Source organism: Ranitomeya imitator, chromosome 5, assembly GCF_032444005.1.
Source record: "Ranitomeya imitator isolate aRanImi1 chromosome 5, aRanImi1.pri, whole genome shotgun sequence".
Lineage (NCBI taxonomy): Eukaryota > Metazoa > Chordata > Amphibia > Anura > Dendrobatidae > Ranitomeya > Ranitomeya imitator.
This window is the reverse complement of record NC_091286.1, coordinates 243,834,956-243,857,582: the sequence shown is the minus strand read 5'-3', so window position 1 is coordinate 243,857,582 and position 22,627 is coordinate 243,834,956. Positions and strand designations below refer to the sequence as shown.

The window sequence follows — 22,627 nt, the reverse complement described above, 5'->3', positions numbered from 1 at the left end:
AACAAGGGGGACTTAAAGAATGAGAGCGATGGCGCCAAAGAGTATATACTGTACAGTTGCTAAGGTGGGGCCCCGACATGGGATACTCACCACACACGGGGATATGAACACACACACAAAATGCGCCACACACTACCACGTGCTTGAACACATATTACCCTCAGCACAGATTTCACCACACATACACCAACCTCGCTACATAAAAGTCGAAACACAAAAGTCGCCGCTCAAAACTCGCCACGCGCAAAACTCGCCACATGCAAAAACTAGGCTCACGCAAAACTCGCCACAAGTGCAAAACTCACCTCATGGAAAACTCGCCACACGCAAAACTTGCACACGCGGAAAAATTGCAACATGCACAAAATTTGCAACACATGCAAAAGTTGCCTCACACAAAACTTGCACATACTCAAAAGGCACCACACATAAATCTCGCCACACGCAAAACTTGGCATGCGCAAAACTTGCTGCACACAACTTGCTACACTAACCTGTCACATGCAACTCGACACACAAAAAGTTGCTACACGCATGTCCCCACACAAAACTCATCTCACAAAAGTCGCTACATGCATGTTGCCACACGCAACTCAACACACACAACTTGACAAACGAAACTCGCCTTAAAACACACACGAGTCTGGTATTATCCTTCAAAAATAAAAATCTGATTAATAAGCAGACAAACTACAAGAGCAACAAATGTACCATATAGGAAATACGGCAGCTGTCAGTCACATGACCTGTCTATTATGTGTATGTGTGAGCTAATATATACAGCAAGGGGGAGGGCTTCCTGTTGGCTGGGGATTTATCAGGCTGCCAATTTAGCTTACAAACACTGAGGTAAAAATACTGAGCAAATAACGTGTGAACGAGGTTTAATACAGGAGGAGATGACACACAGGTATATACTATATACAGGGGAGATGACACACAGATATATACTATATACAGGAGAGATGACACACTGGTTTATACTATATACAGGAGGAGATGACATACAGGTATATGTTATATATAGAAGATAACATACAGGTATATACTATATACAGGAGGAGATTACACAGATATATACTATATACAGGGGAGATGACACACAGGTATATACTATATACAGGAGGAGATGACATACAGGTATATACTATATATAGAAGGAGATGACATACAGGTATATACTATATGTAGGAGATGATGACATACAGGTATATACTATATACAGGGGAGATGACACACAGCAGGTGTATACTATATACAGGTGAGATGACATACAGGTATATACTATATACAGTGGGGCAAAAAAGTATTTAGTCAGTCAGCAATAGTGCAAGTTCCATAGGTAGACCTCAACTATGGGAGACAAACTGAGAAAAAAAAATCCAGAAAATCACATTGTCTGTTTTTTTAGCAATTTATTTGCATATTATGGTGGAAAATAAGTATTTGGTCAGAAACAAACAATCAAGATTTCTGGCTCTCACAGACCTGTAACTTCTTCTTTAAGAGTCTCCTCTTTCCTCCACTCATTACCTGTAGTAATGGCACCTGTTTAAACTTGTTATCAGTATAAAAAGACACCTGTGCACACCCTCAAACAGTCTGACTCCAAACTCCACTATGGTGAAGACCAAAGAGCTGTCAAAGGACACCAGAAACAAAATTGTAGCCTTGCACCAGGCTGGGAAGACTGAATCTGCAATAGCCGACCAGCTTGGAGTGAAGAAATCAACAGTGGGAGCAATAATTAGAAAATGGAAGACATACAAGACCACTGATAATCTCCCTCGATCTGGGGCTCCACGCAAAATCCCACCCTGTGGGGTCAGAATGATCACAAGAACGGTGAGCAAAAATCCCAGAACCACGCGGGGGGACCTAGTGAATGAACTGCAGAGAGCTGGGACCAATGTAACAAGGCCTACCATAAGTAACACACTACGCCACCATGGACTCAGATCCTGCAGTGCCAGACGTGTCCCACTGCTTAAGCCAGTACATGTCCGGGCCCGTCTGAAGTTTGCTAGAGAGCATTTGGATGATCCAGAGGAGTTTTGGGAGAATGTCCTATGGTCTGATGAAACCAAACTGGAACTGTTTGGTAGAAACACAACTTGTCGTGTTTGGAGGAAAAAGAATACTGAGTTGCATCCATCAAACACCATACCTACTGTAAAGCATGGTGGTGGAAACATCATGCTTTGGGGCTGTTTCTCTGCAAAGGGGCCAGGATGACTGATCCGGGTACATGAAAGAATGAATGGGGCCATGTATCGTGAGATTTTGAGCGCAAACCTCCTTCCATCAGCAAGGGCATTGAAGATGAAACGTGGCTGGGTCTTTCAACATGACAATGATCCAAAGCACACCGCCAGGGCAACGAAGGAGTGGCTTCGTAAGAAGCATTTCAAGGTCCTGGAGTGGCCTAGCCAGTCTCCAGATCTCAACCCTATAGAAAACCTTTGGAGGGAGTCGAAAGTCCGTGTTGCCAAGCAAAAAGCCAAAAACATCACTGCTCTAGAGGAGATCTGCATGGAGGAATGGGCCAACATACCAACAACAGTGTGTGGCAACCTTGTGAAGACTTACAGAAAATGTTTGACCTCTGTCATTGCCAATAAAGGATATATTACAAAGTATTGAGATGAAATTTTGTTTCTGACCAAATACTTATTTTCCACCATAATATGCAAATAAATTGCTAAAAAAAAACAGACAATGTGATTTTCTGGATTTTTTTTTCTCAGTTTGTCTCCCATAGTTGAGGTCTACCTATGATGTAAATTACAGACGCCTCTCATCTTTTTAAGTGGTGGAACTTGCACTATTGCTGACTGACTAAATACTTTTTTGCCCCACTGTATAGGAGGAGATGACATACAGGTATATACTATATATAGGAGGAGATGACATACAGGTATATACTATATACAGGGGAGATGACACACAGCAGATATATACTATATACAGGGGAGATGACATACAGGTATATACTATATACAGGAGATGACATACAGGTGTATACTATATATAAGGGAGATGACAAACATGTATATACTGAGGTGAAAATGAGAGGTGTGAGGTGAAAATGAAAAGGTGTGAGTGCAAAATGAGAGGAGTGAGGGAAAATAGTGCAGTGATCGGAAAATGACAGATGTGAGGTCGAAATGACAAGTGTTAGGGGGGAATGAGAGGAGTGAGGGAGAAAATGAGAGGTGTGAGGGAGAAAATGAGAGATGTGAAGGGGAAAATGAAAGATGTGATTGGGAAAATGAGAGGCGTGATGGGAAAATAAGAGAAGTGAGGTGCTATAACTAACCACAGATATTTACTATGCCCAGGCAACGCCGGGCTCTTCAGCTAGTCTACTATATAAAGCTGAATGTGTGTGTGTATGTGTGTGTGTGTATGTATGTATGTCCAGGATTGGCATCTGCACCGTCGCAGCTACAGCCACAAAATTTTGCACAGTCACACGTCTGGACCCCGAGAGCATCATAGGCTATGTTGTGAGGCGAAATTTTAACCCCGCGCATTCCAATTCACCAAACAATTTTGCCCCTATCTACATAATGGGGAAAAAGTGAAATGAAAAGTGTTGGAGGCGTCGCAGCTACAGCCACAAAATTTTGCACAGTCACACGTCTGGACCCTGAGAGCGTCATAGGCTATGTTGTGAGGTGAAATTTTAACTCCGCGCTTTCCAATTCACCAAACTATTTTTCCCCTATCTACATAATGGGGAAAAGTGAAAGGAAAAGTGTTGGAGGCAAATTGACAGCTGCCAGATGTGAACAAGGGGGACTTAAAGAATGAGAGCGATGGCGCAAAAGGGTATATACCGTACAGTTGCTAAGGTGGGGCCCCGACATGAGATACTCACCACACACGGGATATGAACACACACACAAAATGCGCCACACACTACCACGTGCTTGAACACATATACCACCATCAGCACACATTTCACCACACATACACCAACCTCGCCACATAAAAGTCGAAACACAAAAGTCGCCGCTCAAAACTCGCCACGCGCAAAACTCGCCACATGCATAAACTAGGCTCACGCAAAACTCGCCACAAGTGCAAAACTCACCTCATGGAAAACTCGCCACACGCAAAACTTGCACACGCGGAAAAATTGCCACATGCACAAAATTTGCAACACATGCAAAAGTTGCCTCACACAAAACTTGCACATACTCTAAAGGCACCACACATAAAACTCACCACGCGCAAAACTCGCCATGCACAAAACTTGCTGCACACAACTTGCTACACTAACCTGTCACATGCAACTCGACACACAAAAAGTTGCTACACGCATGTTGCCACACAAAACTCATCTCACAAAAGTCGCTACATGCATGTCGCCACACACATCTCAACACACACAACTTGACAAACGAAACTCGCCCTGAAACACACACAAGTCTGGTATTATCCTTCAAAAATAAAAATCTGATTAATAAGCAGACAAACTACAAGAGCAACAAATGTACCATATAGGAAATACGGCAGCTGTCAGTCAATGACCTGTCTATTATGTGTATGTGTGAGCTTATATATACTGCCAGGGGGAGGGCTTCCTGTTGGCTGGGGATTTATCAGGCTGCCAATTTATCTTACAAATACTGAGGTAAAAATACTGAGCAAATAACGTGTGAACGAGGTCTAATACAGGAGATCACACAGGTATATACTATATACAGGGGAGATGACACACAGATATATACTATATACAGGAGAGATGACACACAGGTATATACTATATAGAGGAGGAGATGACATACAGGTACATACTATATACAGGAGGAGATGACATACAGGTATATACTATATACAGGAGGAGATGACACACAGGTATATACTATATACAGGAGCAGATTTCCAACAGGTATACACTCTATACAGGAGGAGATGACATACAGGTATATGCTATATATAGAAGATGACATACAGGTATATACGATATACAGGAGGAGATGACACACAGATATATACTATATACAGGGGAGATGACACACAGGTATATACTATATACAGGAGGAGATGACATACAGGTATATACTATATATAGAAGGAGATGACATACAGGTATATACTATATACAGGGGAGATGACACACAGCAGGTATATACTATATACAGGGGAGATGACATACAGGTATATACTATATACAGGAGATGACATACAGGTGTATACTATATATAAGGGAGATGACAAACATGTATATACTGAGGTGAAAATGAGAGGTGTGAGGTGAAAATGAAAAGGTGTGAGTGCAAAATGAGAGGAGTGAGGGAAAATAGTGTAGTGATCGGAAAATGACAGATGTGAGGTCGAAATGACAAGTGTTAGGGGGGAATGAGAGGAGTGAGGGAGAAAATGAAAGGTGTGAGGGAGAAAATGAGAGATGTGAGGAGGAAAATTAAAGATGTGACGTGCTATAACTAACCACAGATATTTACTATGCCCAGGCAAAGCCGGGCTCTTCAGCTAGTATTGAAAATAAAAATGCAACGGCTGAAAGACGTGATCAATAATGTCCTACAGTGGTAGAGATACAGATCCTATGTAGAACTGCGAGTGTCCAATGTTTCATAATATAAACACACCCCATGTGCAGTTTCAATGGGTTCAGTCTTCTACTGGATATGTGCTCAACTACTCCAGGGCCTGATATAAAATACGGTAATAATCTATATATATAATTGTCTAAGGGTTTTTCCGTCTGTCTGTCTGTCTGTCTGTCCTGGAAATCCCGGCTCTCTCATTGGTCGAGGCCGCGCGGCCTCGACCAATCAGAGACCGGCACAGCATCGACGTAGAAATCCCGCGTCTCTGATTGGTCGAGGCCGCCAGGCCTCGACCAATCAGCGACGGGAACAGCGACGATGATGTCATGAAGGACGTAGACATCCCGCGTCTGATTGGTCGAGGCCACCAGGCCTCGACCAATCACCAACGGGCACAGCGACGATGATGTCATAAAGGACGTAGAAATCCCGCGTCTGATTGGTCGAGGCCGCCAGGCCTCGACCAATCAGCAACGGGCACAGTGACGATGATGTCATAATGGTTGCCATGGCGACGATGATGTCATAAAGGTTGCCTCGACCAATCAGCGACGGGCACAGTGTGCCGCGAATTCTGGAATCATCATTGTCCATATACTACGGGGACATGCATATTCTAGAATACCCGATGCGTTAGAATCGGGCCACAATCTAGTCTATATATATAATTGTCTAAGGGTTTTTCCGTCTGTCTGTCTGTCTGTCTGTCTGTCCTGGAAATCCCTGCTCTCTGATTGGTCGAGGCCGCCAGGCCTCGACCAATCAGAGACCGGCACAGCATCGACGTAGAAATCCCGCGTCTCTGATTGGTCGAGGCCGCCAGGCCTCGACCAATCAGCAACGGGCACAGCGACGATGATGTCATAAAGGACGTAGAAATCCCGCGTCTCTGATTGGTCGAGGCCACCAGGCCTCGACCAATCAGCGACGGGCACAGTATCGACGTAGATGTCATAATGGTTGCCATGGCGACGATGATGGCATAAAGGTTGCCTCGACCAATCAGCGACGGGCACAGTCTGCCGCGAATTCTGGAATCATCATTGTCCATATACTACGGGGACATGCATATTCTAGAATACCCGATGCGTTAGAATCGGGCCACAATCTAGTGATCTATAATTGCCTCCAGCAATGGTGCTGCTCTAGTGACATCAGTGCTGCTATTACCGGTGGCACACATGAAGCTATGGTTTCACATGACCTATGCAAAGTCAGTTAAAAAAGGAAATCAAGTAACAGTTGAAGCTATGCACTTACGTTGTTTCATAATGTTTTTCACCAGGTTCCTACCCTAGCTGCTTTTTCTACATAGACCTTTTCAAAACATTTTGATAAATATTTGATACAGCATGTTTCTTTCTGCAGATCGATTCCTTTTGAAACTAGAGTAATGTCTATTCTCAAATGGCTGCATCTACCTGAAGATAAGAGGTGAGAGATCTTTTCATGTGATCAAAAGTGTGCTTTAAAAATATTCTTCAGTTTAAGGGCTCTTTCACAAGTCTGTCTCCAATATATGTGGGACTATTACTCCCAGCCTACGCCTGCTAATAACAGCGAGAGCAGGAGCGGCTGATGGGAGCATTCTTCACCCGCCGACTGCGCTATGAATGCAAAAATAAATAATTTAAAAAATCTGGCATAGGTTTCCCTGTATTTTCTATAACCAGGTAAAACTTGCAGCTGGGGGCTGCAATCCTCAGCTGTCAGCTTCAGCAAGGTTGGTTATCAAGAAAAGAGGTATCCTCACACTGTTTTTGTTTTAATTATTCAAATAAATAGTTTAAAATAAAACGGAGTGGGGACCCTCCATTTTTGACAACCAGCCTTGCTAAAGCTGACAGCTGGGGGCTGGTGTTCTCAAGCTGGTAAGGGGCCATGAATATTTCTAGTTTCAGTTATTCTTATTTTACATTGATGAGAATCCTATTATGGGTAAATAAAGTACAATAGTAAAATCCCTTACACCTATGGTATTTGCAATTCTAAGCTGCGTTCCTGCATATTTATTTATACTTAAATGTAATCTGTATAAAAAAAATGCTATTGCCTTCAGATATGGGGTTAATCTGCCGATTAATAGCAGATTAAAGCCGTGCACCCCTTGCAGTGAAAGCTTAGCTATTTGGAGTTAATTAACTTAATTCCTCTGTTGTTGTTGTTATGTAGTGATGATGCACTGTTGAGCCGGCTGTCAGTCAGTTCCGCGGCGTGGTTGCTGCAGCCACTCTCTGTACTGAACGATGACTGAAGCCACGCCCCCATTTATGTTTGAGTACATGACAGATTCCCTTTAAAGAGGACCTGTCATCAGGCCAAAAGTGGCCAGTATTTACTTTTATTCTTATAAGAGCTCGCTCACACTGGCATTGATACATGCGAGAGAATTGGACCAATTATGCTAATGTCATCAGAGTGTGACCTAAAGGTACCGTCACATTAAGCGAAGCTGCAGCGATATAGGCAACGATGCCGATCGCTGCAGCGTTGCTGTGTGGTTGCTGGAGAGCTGTCACACAGACAGCTCTCCAGCGACCAACGATGCCGAAGTCCCCTGGTAACCAGGGTAAACATCGGGTTACTAAGCGCAGGGCCGCGCTTAGTAACCCGATGTTTACCCTGGTTACCACTGTAAATGTAAAAAACAAACAAACACTACATACTTACATTCCGGTGTCTGTCACGTCCCCCGGCGTTCTGCTTCCCGCACTGACTGTGAGCACCGGCTGGCCGTAAAGCACAGCGGTGACGTCACCGCTCTGCTTTACGGCTGGCGCTCACACAGTGCAGGGAAGCAGAACGCCGGGGGACGCGACAGACACCGGAATGTATGTATGTAGTGTTTTTTTTTTTTTTACATTTACACTGGTAACCAGGGTAAACATCGGGTTACTAAGCACGGCCCTGCGCTTAGTAACCCGATGTTTACCCTGGTTACCAGTGAAGACATCGCTGAATCGGGGTCACACACGCCGATTCAGCGATGTCTGCAGGGAGTCCAGCGACGAAATACAGTTCTGGCCTTTCTGCTCCGACCAACGATGTCACAGCAGGATCCAGATCGCTGCTGCGTGTCAAACACGATATCGCTATCCAGGACGCTGCAACGTCACGGATCGCTAGCAATATCGTTGTTACGTTGTTCAGTGTGAAGGTACCTTAATTCTCTAGCATGAGATAATTGCATCCCAGGTGAGGAGAAGATGGAGAACGTAATTGGTCCATCTTCTCCATTCTGTCTGTCAGCCTACACTTAAATGACACCTGAGTGCAGTGCAATGTTTCACATGCACCCATAGACTTGTAAAGGAGCACTTGATCCAAATACTGGAGCCACTCACAGCATGCTGTGATTATTTTCTCATGCCAAATTGGTATGAGAAAAAAGTTTGCATATCTGCACTCCCCCATAGTATAACATTGGGCAGAGTGCTATGCGATAAAACAGCAGACAGCACTCAGTCGTGTTATATGGCAGTGTGAGCAAACGCTTACCGCTGCTCCTGCATTACGCTTTTTTCTTATTTAAATCCGCCAATGTGACTTTGTATTTGGTTCATCTTTTTATAGTCTTTGCCAAGATGGTACAAGTCCTATGGCAATTGTCCAGTCTTATGTCATACCTCAGTGAATCCTGTTATAACAACCCTTTTTAAAGACAATAAAAATAGCACTAAAAAGAGCCCCACAATAAAATAGAACAATAAAAATGGAATACTCAGGGAGCAGCAAGAATAAAATGGAGCAAAAACCTGCCACTTTTGACCTGGTGACAAGCCCACTTTAAATTAAAAGAAAAAAAAAATAGAAACACATATAATGATGGAAATCGTCCATGTTTAATGTTTAGTTTACTCCTTTAATTTTAGAATGCTGTTGTGTGTTTATTCAAAATAATTGACAAGTGTGTGTCGTTCTTGGCACTGTTTGATTTAGACCACACTTTTACACTCTGTATTTAGAAGAACCAGATTCTTCAGGACACAGGCATGGTCCGGTCAGCAGTGCGGTAAGTAAAATACCTAAATGTTATCTTTAATCTTTATCACATCAATGTGCATGACAGAGCTGGTGTGCCTAAAGGTACCGTCACACATAGCGACGCTGCAGCGATACCGATAACGATCCGGATCGCTGCAGCGTCGCTGTTTGGTCGCTGGAGAGCTGTCACACAGACAGCTCTCCAGCGACCAATGATCCCGAGGTCCCCGGTAACCAGGGTAAACATCGGGTAACTAAGCGCAGGGCCGCGCTTAGTAACCCGATGTTTACCCTGGTTACCATCCTAAAAGTAAAAAAACAAACGCTACATACTTACCTACAGCCGTCTGTCCTCGGCGCTCTGCTTCTCTGGTCTGGCTGTGAGCGCCGGGCAGCCAGAAAGCAGAGCGGTGACGTCACCGCTCTGCTTTCCGGCTGACCGACGCTCACAGCCAGAGCAGGAGGAGTGCAGAGCATAGCGCTGGAGGACAGACGGCGGTAGGTAAGTATGTAGTGTTTGTTTTTTTACTTTTAGGATGGTAACCAGGGTAAACATCGGGTTACTAAGCGCGGCCCTGCGCTTAGTTACCCGATGTTTACCCTGGTTACCAGCGAAGACATCGCTGAATCGGTGTCACACACGCCGATTCAGCGATGTCTACGGGGAGTCCAGCGACGAAATAAAGTTCTGGACTTTCTTCCCCGACCAGCGATCTCCCAGCAGGGGCCTGATCGCTGCTGCCTGTCACACTGGACGATATCGCTAGCGAGGACGCTGCAACGTCACGGATCGCTAGCGATATCGTCTAGTGTGACAGTACCTTAAGCCGGTATTTATTTGGTTTCTGCGAGGTTTACCTCCCATGTTAAAGGGAATCGGTCACGTGAAAAAAAACGCTATTAACCTGCAGATATGGGGTTAATTTGCAGGTTCATAGCGTTCTGAACCTACCTGGTGTCGGCACTTACACCCCTCGGGGGCCTTGATCTTTATTCCTCCCGGTAGCGTTATTGCTTAAGTCATAGACCTGGCGCAGGTTCTGTCACCGCTCTGTGTATAGAGAGCAGCAGCTATAACTGCCCCCTGGCACTGACTGACTGCCGGGTCTAACGTTGAGCTGCTGTCATTTAGAACTCCCTATACTCAGAGCGGTGACTGAACCCATGCTGGCGCCACCCTGTAGAAATATAATTCTGTCACATTTAGGTCAGGAGAGCAGACGGCCAGCCCGAGGATTGCGATGCGATTCTCTGACGAGTAATATGGCAATCTGACTGCACCCAATCAGCGACACTGGTGCAGAGGAGTGGGCAGGATTATGGGTGGGGAAGGGGTGAATATTCATTTGACATTTACATACCCTCAACTTGCCCCTCCAACAATCTGGCTCATTCCTCCTGGCCGGTGTCACTGATTTGGTGCAGTCAGACTGCTGAGTTACTCGCCTAAGGATAGCATCATCAGGCTGTCTGTCTGCTCTCCTGACAGGACCATGACAGCATGCATTTCTATGCAGCTGTCTCTCAGGTCTGGAGAGCAGACTGTCAGTCCGAGGATTGCGATGCGATCCTCGGTCATACATCAGTCTGACAGAATCAGTGACACCAGTGCTGAGGGGTGGGTGGGCGAAAGGTGTGAATATTCATTTGCCATTTACATATGGTTGACTTGTCGGTGTGAGACCATAAATTTGTCTGAAGCTTACAACAACTGGTAGAGAAATAAGTTACATATCCTAAAGGCTCAAGCGCTATTTCAGGATACTATTAATATACTACACAGAAATCACCTGACAGATTCCCTTTAATTCTTAAAACAGAACTGTACTTTACAAAAATTTCTTATCGCCTGTACTCTTGATCATTGGTGTCAAACTGCATTCCTCGAGGGCCGCAAACAGGTCATGTTTTCAGGATTTCCTTGTATTGCACAGGTGATAATTTAATCACCTGCACAGAATGATTCCAGCACCTTGTGCAAAGCTAAGGAAATCCTGAAAACACGCATGGTCTGAGGCCCTCAAGGAATGCAGTTTGACACCTCTGCTCTTGATGTATACAAAGTATCTAATCAGAGACATCAATTTCCTTCCCCAAGTCTGTCTTGTTTAAAGGATATGAACCACAGAAGAGGGGAGGGGAAGGGAAGAGAACAGGGAAAGGGAGACAGAAAAATATTGTGCAGGGCTCTGTAGCAAGTGTTTTACCTCACATCAAAGCTTGAATTCGGATCAAGACAGCTCAGCTCTGTAGTTCCATGTATCCATGTTGCTCCTGCTAAGCAATTTGCATATTTAATTTCCAAGAGGAGAATTGCACGGTGAATAAGCCTCCTTACATTAGCATGCCAGGGCTGGTATGTCACTCTCTACAAGGAGACACATATCCTATGTTCCTTTTTGTAATTTGTAAAATGTAAAATATGAAAATTATATACAGTATATTTTTTTTTGCTGAAAGTACAAAAGAAACGTGACATCTTTGCATTTTCTGCCTTTTAGAGATCATTTCATCTTCAACTTGCTTAACTGTTCACAATAACTGTAATTTTGGCCAGGGGTGCCCAAACTTTTACATGTCACTATATGCTTCAACTTTATATCATATCTTGTGTGTATTTCTAAAGTAATGTCAGATTTTGTCTTTTTTCGTAAAATGTTATGCATACCGCCCATAATGCTAACCAATTATCCTTCATTGTACTTTGAATGCAGGTGATAAAAGCCCTCATGAACGTAGACCGAATTGTAGGAATGTTGATGGATGGATTGAAGCAGATGAATTTAGACAAGTGTGTTAATCTTTTGCTTTTGTCTGACCATGGTAAGCAATTTTTCAAGATTTTAATACTTCTTCTGTCCCCAAAATGCATATGTTTTGACAGAACAACTCATTCTACACTTCTCCGGTGTTGAAGGCTTCATTTCCATTGTGGAGACAATTACCCAGAGTAATTTTGTAATATGCACTGCTGCACACCTTCCTGTCAGAATTATTAAACATTAATTATTAAATCATTATGCAGTGATAAAAAAAATTCTGCAGTATAAAAATGTCATAGTGCTTCAGTTTCTACATAAATGTTTTGCTGGCCAGTTATTGTATGAATGTAGAAATAACTTTCAATGCTTTTTAGTTATCTGGTACTGCTTATACATGAAGCTACAGCTTATCCCCCTGAGCAGCATTCATAATTCTGCAGGTTTTACAAGTGAAACCAGAGAATTGCCTACTGTCAAATATCTGTATAGATTGTTTATGATGATGTTTTGATGACATGTCCCAATTTTTAGAGGAGTATACAGTATATGGTTTAATAGGAGCTAAGAAACTGATTAGAATCTCAAATTTCAACCTAATGAGTTGAATAAATACCATAATATTTGCTGTTTGTCAGGCATGGAGGAATCGCGTTGTGGGAATATTGAATATCTAAAATCTTATGTAAACTCCTCTGATGACTACATTGTGGTATATGGACCAGCAGCCCGTCTGAGACCTGTGCATTTACCAGATGAGTATTTCTCTTGTATGTTATCTATTTCTAATATATGATCTTATTTTTTACGCATCAGGCATGACATATTTTTTGCCTCTTCAGATTTAATAGTTCTTTGGATATTGTCATCTGCCAGGTTATAAATAATTGTGCCATAATGATGGTCATATATCTTGGATAATTGTCAGTAATCAAACTTTGATTTGACCAACAACCCTTCCTCCTGAACCCGAACATTTGGGGTATGTTCTCACCGTCAATAAACGTTGCGGGTTGGCTGCTGCGGATGTAGAAATCCCATCTCCACTATGCATGCTGGGACACCTCCGGCTTCCATGCGCAGACAGACATGCAGCACATCTTTCCAGACTGCAGCATGTCTATTTATCTTGTGGAGATGCTCAGTTTCCGCAAGATAAATATCACCATTCCAATGTATTTGGTGCTGTGATTCCACACGGTTCAATGAACACATGCGGAATCAACTACATTCAGAAGCTGGCAGTGCTTTGGATGGAGTGGACATGTGCTGCGCCCAAAGCGCTGCCAATTACTGACCATGGGGACATGGCCTTACATGCACGTTATGCTGAGTATGCATGTGTTTTCATTGAGAAGATACCCTTGGTGGAAGCTTGTCTCTCATGAAAAGAAAAGTTGATAGAATAGATGAGAAGAAAAGTATGTTGACATTCAAGATGACTGACTCTTAGGGCTTGTGTAGATATCCAATGTTATTCCATAAATCCATGTATGGAGTTTGTCCAAGGAAAAAAATTGCAGCATGTACAATTTGCATCCACTACTCAGATCACATTCGACCACGAAAATCAATGACTCCTTGGAAAAAGAGTGTGACGAGCATAATCAGACTAATTTTCTCGGAAGTGAGAAAATACAATTGTGCAACCGTAGCCTTAACCTGACATCTGGGATGCAGGGAAAATCAAGTGTGGCTGATAGCGTCTTATGTCTCATGAGAAGAAAACTTCAACCATGATAAAATTCAAGATACTCCACATTTTTCCCCCTTTGACAACTAGCATTAATGGACACTTGTGACATCTAGCTGGCCAACATACAGTTGTGCTCAAAAGTTACATAGAACAGAATTTTTACTTTCTTGGCCTTTTTTAAGAGAATATGAATGATAACACCAAAACTTTTTCTACACTCATGGTTAGTAGCTGGGTGAAGCCATTTATTGTCAAACTACTGTGTTTTCTCTTTTTAAATCATAATGACAACCCAAAACATTCAAATGGCCCTGATCAAAAGTTTACATACCCTGGTGATTTTGGCCTGATAACATGTACAGAAGTTGACAGAAGTGGATTTGAATGGCTACCAAAGGTAACATCCTCACCTCGGACCTGTTTGCTTGTAATCAGTGTGTGCATAAAAGCTGTGTGAGTTTCTGGGATCCAGACAGACCCTTGCATCTTTCATCCAGCCACAGACGTTTCTGGATGGTAAGTCTTGGATAAAGCAAAAGAAATGTCAACAGATCTATGGGAAAAGGTAGTTGTACTGTATAAAACAGGAAAGGGATGCAAAAAGATATCCAAGAAATTGATAATGCCAGTCAGCAGCATTCAAACTGCGATTAACAAATGGAAAATAAGGGGCTCTGTAAAAACAAAAAAATGGTCAGGTAGACCAACAAAAATGTCATCCACTACTGCCAGGAAAATTGTTTGGGATGCAAAGACAAACCCACAAATAGCATCAGCTGAAATATAGGACTCTCTGAAACCTAGTGGTGTGGCTATTTCAAGATGCACAATAAGGAGGCACTTGAAGAAAAATGAGCTGCATGTTCAAATCGCAAAAAAGAAAGCCATTACTGCGCAAATGCCACAAAGCATCACACCTACAATACGCAAAACAGCACAGAGACAAGCCTCAAAAGTTCTGGAGCAAGGTAATTTGGAGTGATGAGACCAAAATTGAATTTTATGTCCACAATCATAAACATTACATTCAACAAGGCCTATGGTGAAATGAACACCATTCCTACTGTGAAGCATGAAGGTGGATCGCTGATGTTTTGGGGATGTGTTTTCTACAAAAGCACAGGAAACGTGGTTAAAGTTGAAGTCAAGATGAATGCAGCACATTATCAGCAAATACTGGAGGCAAATTTGCCCTCATCAGTCCGGAAGCTGCTTATGGGATGTACTTAGACATTCCAACATGACAACGATCCAAAACATACTGTTGTAAGGCCAAGTCGACCTGTCATTGGCTACAGCAGAACAAAGTGAAGGTTCTTGAGTGGCCATCTCAGTCTCCTGACCTCAATATCATTGAGCCACTCTGGGGACATCTCAAGCGCGCAGTTCATGCTAGACAGCCCAGGAATTTACAGGAACTGGAGGTTTTTGCCAAGAAGACTGGGACAGCTTTACCCTCTGAGAAAATAAAGAACCTCATCCACAACTACCACAAAAAACTTCAAGCTGACAATGATGTTAGAAGGGGCAATACACAGTATTAAGAAATGAGGTATATAAACTTTTGATAAGGGTCATTTGGATGTTTTCAGTTGTCATTATGATTTAAAAGAGGAAACACAGTAGTTTGGCAATAAATGGCTTCACCGAACCACTAACCATGAGTGAAGAAAAAGTTTTGGTGTTATCATTCATATTCTCTGAAAAAAGGCCAAGAAATCATAAATTCTGCCAGGGTATGTAAACTTTTGAGCACAACTGTATAATCTATGTAGGAAAAATGCAACCCATGTCTAACATTGTACTAATGTGTTGGTTATTATTTATTCTTTACATTTCTCAATTCTCTTCCTTTTTCCTTTAAGTAGCCTTGAACTTTCATGTGTTAAAAAGTAGCTGAAGGATCAGTAGTCTTAGGATTGTTGATAAGAAAATAAAAAAGAAATGATGTTGTTAGAAAGGGGATGACCATGAATTGACAATCTACTTTATCCCTTTGCACTGTTAGCCTATATGCACACGTTCAGGATTTTTTGCATTTTGCTTGCGTTTTTTAGGCGGTTTTCCGCTGCAAAAACGCTTAAAAAATGCTTACATTAAGCATCCCATCATTTTAATGCATTCCACAATTTTTGTGCCCGTGATGCACTTTTTTCACACAAAAAAACGCATAGCGGGAAAAAAAACACAGCATGTTCATTAATTTTGCGGAAAATCTGCAGATTTGCAACTATATTATTGCATTGAGAACCTCCGGAAAAAAACGTGAAAAATCTGCTCAAAAAACGTGAAAAAAACAAGAGCGGATTTCCTGCGAAAGAAGTCCGGATTTGTTCAGGAAAATTCTGCATACATTCCTGAACGTGGGCACATATCCTTACATTTTAGCTCAGTTAAGCCTTCAGGGTGTTAGTTAGGCATTGACACATAAACACACATGGTTTTATACAGTAAATGACAATCTGGCAAGATGAACTACTCTATGGAAAAATCTGTTTATATATATATACACACACAATACCAGAAACGTAAAATAAAACACGCTTTTAGAAATGGAGGACATTTTTCTTTATTAAAGAAAAGATTAGTATCCAGATCATAGTCAGTTTATTGTAAACTATTTTATTTGACTTTTAAAAATATTTTCAACTTTAGGTATCTAATCTTCAAGAATGTCTTTTTTAGTTGATTATGAAGACCTTGCCAAAAACCTATCAGTAAGTACAAATCCAACTAATTTACCTTACACAGTATATAAATTATGCAAATTGTCGAAATTACAACAAAATTCTCATATTTATAACCTTTTCTATAATACAATACAAAACTCAAAGCGTATGAACAGTTTTGCTGTATTTTCTTATCTTAAATTGCAATCTTTTATTTCCATTCTTAAAAGCATCAACCATTGTTTATCACAATACATAAGCGACAAAGCATTGCACAAAAAAGGCAGTCATATTTACCCACATAGGTCACAAAACTAATGCACTACAGGATGTACAGTAGCAGACCCCATGATAAATGTGGAGGCAACACAGGTGGAAAATGCTGATGAAACAACCTCTGAAAAACCTATTAATTCATGGTGGTCGCCTTGTATTAGCAGTGCACACGAATATGGCTTGTATAGGTTGCCAGTCACACAAAGGTAGTGCAAAGTGTCTGGCTTACAGTCTGTTAGTGACGTGCATACTATTAGATTAGGCATGAAAATATTATTATTATTTATTTATATATCACCATTTATTTCATAGTGCTGTACATCAGAAGGGGTTACATACAAATTACAGATATCACTTATAGTAAACAAACTAACAAAGACAGACTGATATGAAGGATGAGGACCTTGCCCTTGAGGGCTTACATTCTACAGGATGGTGGGGAAGGAGACAATAGGTTGGGGGTTTGCAGCAGCTCCAGTGTTGGTGAGGTGCTAGCTCTGGTAGAGGTGAGAAGGCAGCGGGGTCATTGCAGGGTGTAAGATTTCTTGAAGAAGTGGGTTTTTAAGTTCCGTCCAAACGAGCCGATTGATTGTTGGGGTGTTGGGGCACAGAGTTCCAGAGGATGTGGGTTATTTGGAAGAAGTCTTTGAAACGATAGAGTGAGGAATGAATACATGAATACATTTGGAGGAGAGAAGGATGTCTTGGAAGATTAGTTCAGATATATAAAGAGGAGACAGATTATGGATTGCTTTGTAGGTCAGTATTAGTAATTTGAACTGGATACACTGAGGGAATGGGAGCCAGTGGAGAGATTTGCAGAGGGGGAAGCAAAGGAGTAGTGAGGATAGAGATTGATTAATTGGTTGGCAGAGCTAAGGATGGACTGGAGAGGTGCGAGAGTGTTAGCAAGGAGGCCACAGAAAAGGATGTTGCAGTAGTCGAGGTGGATGATGAGGGCATGCACAAGCATTTTAGTAGATTGAGGGTTGAGGAAAGGACAGATTCTGGAAATGTTTTTGAGCTGGAGGCGACAGAAGGATCGAAAGAGTTTGGATGTGCTATTTGAAGGACAGGGCAGAGTGAATGGTTACTCCGAGGCACCGGACTTCAGGTACGGGGGAAAGCATGATGTAATTTATTGTGATAGATCAGGTAAGGAAGATCTGTGAGATGGAGGAAAGATGATGAGTTCAGATTTGTCCACATTGAGAATGAAGAAGCGTTAGAAAAAACAAGAGGATATGACTGATAGACACTCCAGGATTCTGGACAGCAGAGAGGTGACATCTGGTCCAGAAAGGTAGATCTGAGTGACATCAGCATAAAGATGGTACTAGAAGCCATGGGATTTTATGAGTCGTCTCAGACCAAGGGTATAGATTGAGAAGAGTAGGGGTCCTAGGACAGAGCCTTGGGGACTCCAACAGAGAGGGGGTGGGATGAGGAGGTAGTGTGGGAGTTGGAGAATCTGAATGTGTGGTTGGAAAGGTATAAGGAGATCCAGGATAGGGCGACATCTTTTATGCCAAAAGAAAAGAGAGGATCTGTAGTAAGAGGAAGTGGTCAACTGTGTTAAAAGCAGAGGACAGGTCTAGAGGGAGGAGTATAGGGAATGGTCTGTTAGCTTTGGCTGCAAGTAGGTCATTAGTAATTTTGGTCAGGGTAGTCTCAGTGGAATGATGGGGACGGAAACAAGATTGTAGATTGTCAAAGGGCAAGTTAGATAAGAGGTGGCAGAAAAGTTCAGCATGGACATGCTGCTCCAGGAGTTTGGAAACGAAAGGGAGCAGCGATATAGAGCAATAGCTGGACATAGCAGCTGGGTCGAGGGATGGCTTTTTAAGGATAGGCATGATTGTGGCATGTTTGAAAGCAGAAAGGAAGATACCAGAAGTTAGTGATAGGTTGAAGAGATGGGTTAGGGATGGGATAAGTGTGGTGGTGAGCTTGGGAGGAGGTGGGATGGGATGGGGTCGAGTGCACAAGTGGTGAGGTGTGATTTGGAGAGGAAACAATTAAGCTCTCCTTGGCCTGGCAATTGGTCTGGTATACAAAGGGGTTGTGGTGGTTGAACAAAAAAGACTTGCCCTGTTTGGTCTCTTATTTCTGAAGTGTGTGGCAAAGTCCTCAGCAGAGATGAGGGTGGTTGGGGGGAAGTGGTGGTGGAGGAGGGAGTTAAAAGTGTTAAATAACTGTTTGGGGTTGGATAGGAAAGATACGAGGATTGTGAAGTAGGCCTGTTTAGCAGAGGTGATAGCAGATTTTAAAGCGAGCATTGCTTGCTTGAGTGCAGTGAAATCATCTTGCAAATGTGTTTTCTTCCAACACTGCTCCGCAACCCTGCACACTTGCCGGAGCTTTTTGTGATGTTATTGTACCAGGATTGTCTATTAATACAGTACAGACCAAAAGTTTGGACACACCTTCTCATTTAAAGATTTTTCTGTATTTTCATGACTATGAAAATTGTACATTCACACTGAAGGCATCAAAACTATGAATTAACACATGTGGAATTGTATACTTAACAAAAAAGTGTGAAACAACTGAAAATATGTCTTATATTCTAGGTTCTTCAAAGTAGCCACCTTTTGCTTTGATGACTGCTTTGTACACTCTTGGCATTCTCTTGATGAGCTTCAAGAGGTAGACACCGGAAATGGTTTTCACTTCACAAGTGTGCCCTGTCAAGTTTAATAAGTGGGATTTCTTGCCTTATAAATGGGGTTGGGACCATCAGTTGTGTTGTGCAGAAGTCTGGTGGATACACAGCTGATAGTCCTACTGAATAGACTGTTAGAATTTGTTTTATGGCAAGAAAAAAGCAGCTAAGTAAAGAAAAATGAGTGGCCATCCTTATTTTAAGAAATGAAGGTCAGTCAGTCCAAAAAAGTGGGAAAACTTTGAAAGTGTCCGCAGGTGCAGTGGCAAAAACCATCAAGCGCTATGAAGAAACTGACTCACGTGAAGACCGCCCCAGGAAAGGAAGACCAAGATTCACCTCTGCTTCTGAGGATAAGTTTATCTGATTCACCATCCTCAGAAATCACAGGTTAACAGCAGCTCAGATTAGAGACCAGGTCAATGCCACACAGAGTTCTAGCAGCAGACACATCTCTACAACAACTGTTAAGAGGAGACTTTTTGCAGCAGGCCTTCATGGTAAAATAGCTGTTAGGAAACCACTGCTAAGGGCAGGCAACAAGCAGAAGAGACTTGTTTGGGCTAAAGAACACACGGAATGGACATTAGACCAGTGGAAATCTGTGCTTTGGTCTGATGAGTCCAAATTTGAGATCTTTGGTTCCAACTACCGTGTCTTTGTGAGACGCAGAAAAGGTGAACTGATGGACTCTACGTGCCTGGTTCCCACCGTGAAGCATGGAGGAGGAGGTGTGATGGAGTGGGGGTGCTTTGCTAGTGACACTGTTGGGAATTTGTTCAAAATTGAAGGCATACTGAACCAGTATGGCTACCACAGAATCTTGCAGCGGCATGCTATTCCATCCGGTTTGCGTTTAGTTGAACCATCATTTATTTTTCAACAGGACAATGACCCCAAACACACCTCCAGGCTGTGTAAGGGCTATTTGACCGAGAAGAAGAGTGATGGGGTGCTACGCCAGATGACCTGGCCTCCACAATCACCAGACCTGAACCCAATCGAGATGGTTTGGGGTGAGCTGGACTACAGAGTGAAGGCAAAATGGCCAGCAAGTGCTAAGCATCTCTGGGAACTCCTTTAAGATTGTTGGAAGACCATTTCCAATGACTACCTCTTGCAGCTCATCAATAGAACGCCAAGAGTGTGCAAAGCAGTCATCAAAGTAAAAGGTGGTTACTTTGAAGAACCTAGAATATAAGACATAATTTCAGTTGTTTCACACTTTTTTGTTAAGTATATAATTCCACATGTGTTAATTCATAGTTTTGATGCCTTCAGTGTGAATTTACCATTTTTCATAGTCATGAAAATACAGAAAATCTTTAAATGAGAAGCTGTGTCCAAACTTTTGGTCTGTACTGTATGTCGCACTCTGCCATGAACGAGAGGGGCAACCTCGTTAACAGCTAATGCGAGACTGGCATTGTAGAAAGCAGTGGCAATGTCTATGTCGTGAAATGAGGATATGGATGCCAGTGGTAGAACAGAGTCAGAGAGTGTGTGGGCGTCTAGGAGTGCGAGGTTTCTGTGGGGGTACGCTAGTTGCTGGACATGGGTAACAGGTGAGGAGGCCAGGGATTTGCTTGCGAAAATACCAAATACCAGTTCACTGGGAGCCAACCAGCATGATTTTCAGCGTGATGCAAAGTAGCAACTTGTCTACTGTATTGCTTGCCTGTAAAACACCTTGTTAGTGCTTAAAGTGAACCTGACAGCAGGATTTTTCTAAGTAACCTAGAGAAACTGTCAGGTTGGCAGTGTTAAACTGATTGAAATGATATCTGGGGTGAAGAAATTAGTCTTGTGGTTCTTATGTAATCAGTGTTAGATGTTTGCAGTTAATGATATGCTTGTGATCCAGGGTGGGACTGTCTGCAGAGTCTTATATTTCTGCTCTATCCTGCTCTAAGACAGAGAAACTAAAGAACGACCTGCCCACAGGCCCGCCCCGAAGCACAAACACGTTCCTCATCATAATGACAGACTGTTTGTGCTTCAGGATGGGCATGTGCGCAGGTCTTTCCTTGGTTTCTCTGGCTTAAAGCAGGAAGATAAGACTCTGCCTATAGTCCTGCCCAGGAGCATGAGCATATCTTTAGCTGCAAACTTCTAACACTGATTTTACAAGCACCACAAAATAGATTTCTTCAAAACAGGTATCATTTTAATCAGTTTAACACTGCCAACCTGACAGTGTCTGTAGGCTACTTGGCAAAATCCTGCTGACAGGTTAACTTTAATCTTACAAAAAGACTGAGAACAGAGAATGGATGCAATACATGTAGGAGGAAGTGGATAACTATAGCAATGAAACCAGACTTAGCGTCCAACTATGGAGGCTTCATCAACTGTCCTATTTGAGGTGGTATATAGATGTTACTCAAAATATTTATATAGTTGGGCATGAAAGGCATATACTGTCCCTGTCCTTAGTTGCTGCTCCAGATGCCTTTTGTGTAGTACACTTTTGAACTCAATATCAAGAGGGTTGCCCATGCCCACATCTCTCCTGCTGAGTTGGTATCCTTTTCTCTAAGAAATAATGGCGAATAAGTATCTTAGATCGAAGTTGAGCATATGATATCATTTATCAAATGGAAATTGAGTCCACTAAGTAGTACATAAGCTAATGCACCTCCAGCAACTTGATCAGGTGGGAATTGAGTTCGCACACTATCAGATGACTGGGAATGTATGCTTCTTCCCTCACCAAAAAATAAAGGGATGGATATCTGACAGTCCAAAGGGAGAGGGGGAATAATCCGAGTTTTAAAAAAACACTAGTTCTGGATAATGACTATACGGACCAGGTGCTACTTGATGATGCAGCCTGGCTACCAGAAACTTGAGCAAGACTTGAAGGTATGAACACAATTGAATCCTTCATCATATTGCTAGCCTGCTTACTTTTTTTACTTGAGCAGGTGATATAAATTCCTGTACTGAGACAAACCTAAGCTATTGTTCTATTCGAACATGGATTTCCATAGCTT

General features: G+C 42.4%; 1 protein-coding gene across 2 annotated transcripts in view; it reads left to right on the top strand.

The window, feature by feature from the left end:
* Positions 1–22,627, top strand: part of ENPP1 (ectonucleotide pyrophosphatase/phosphodiesterase 1) — a 198,531-nt gene that overhangs the window by 139,677 nt on the left and 36,227 nt on the right. For both annotated transcript variants that reach the window (XM_069726009.1, XM_069726010.1), the window contains exons 10-14: positions 6,951–7,016; positions 9,522–9,594; positions 12,281–12,389; positions 12,964–13,095; positions 16,707–16,738. In XM_069726009.1, the coding sequence (XP_069582110.1) occupies positions 6,951–7,016; positions 9,522–9,594; positions 12,281–12,389; positions 12,964–13,095; positions 16,707–16,738 (412 nt within the window). The remainder of the gene's footprint in view (positions 1–6,950; positions 7,017–9,521; positions 9,595–12,280; positions 12,390–12,963; positions 13,096–16,706; positions 16,739–22,627) is intronic.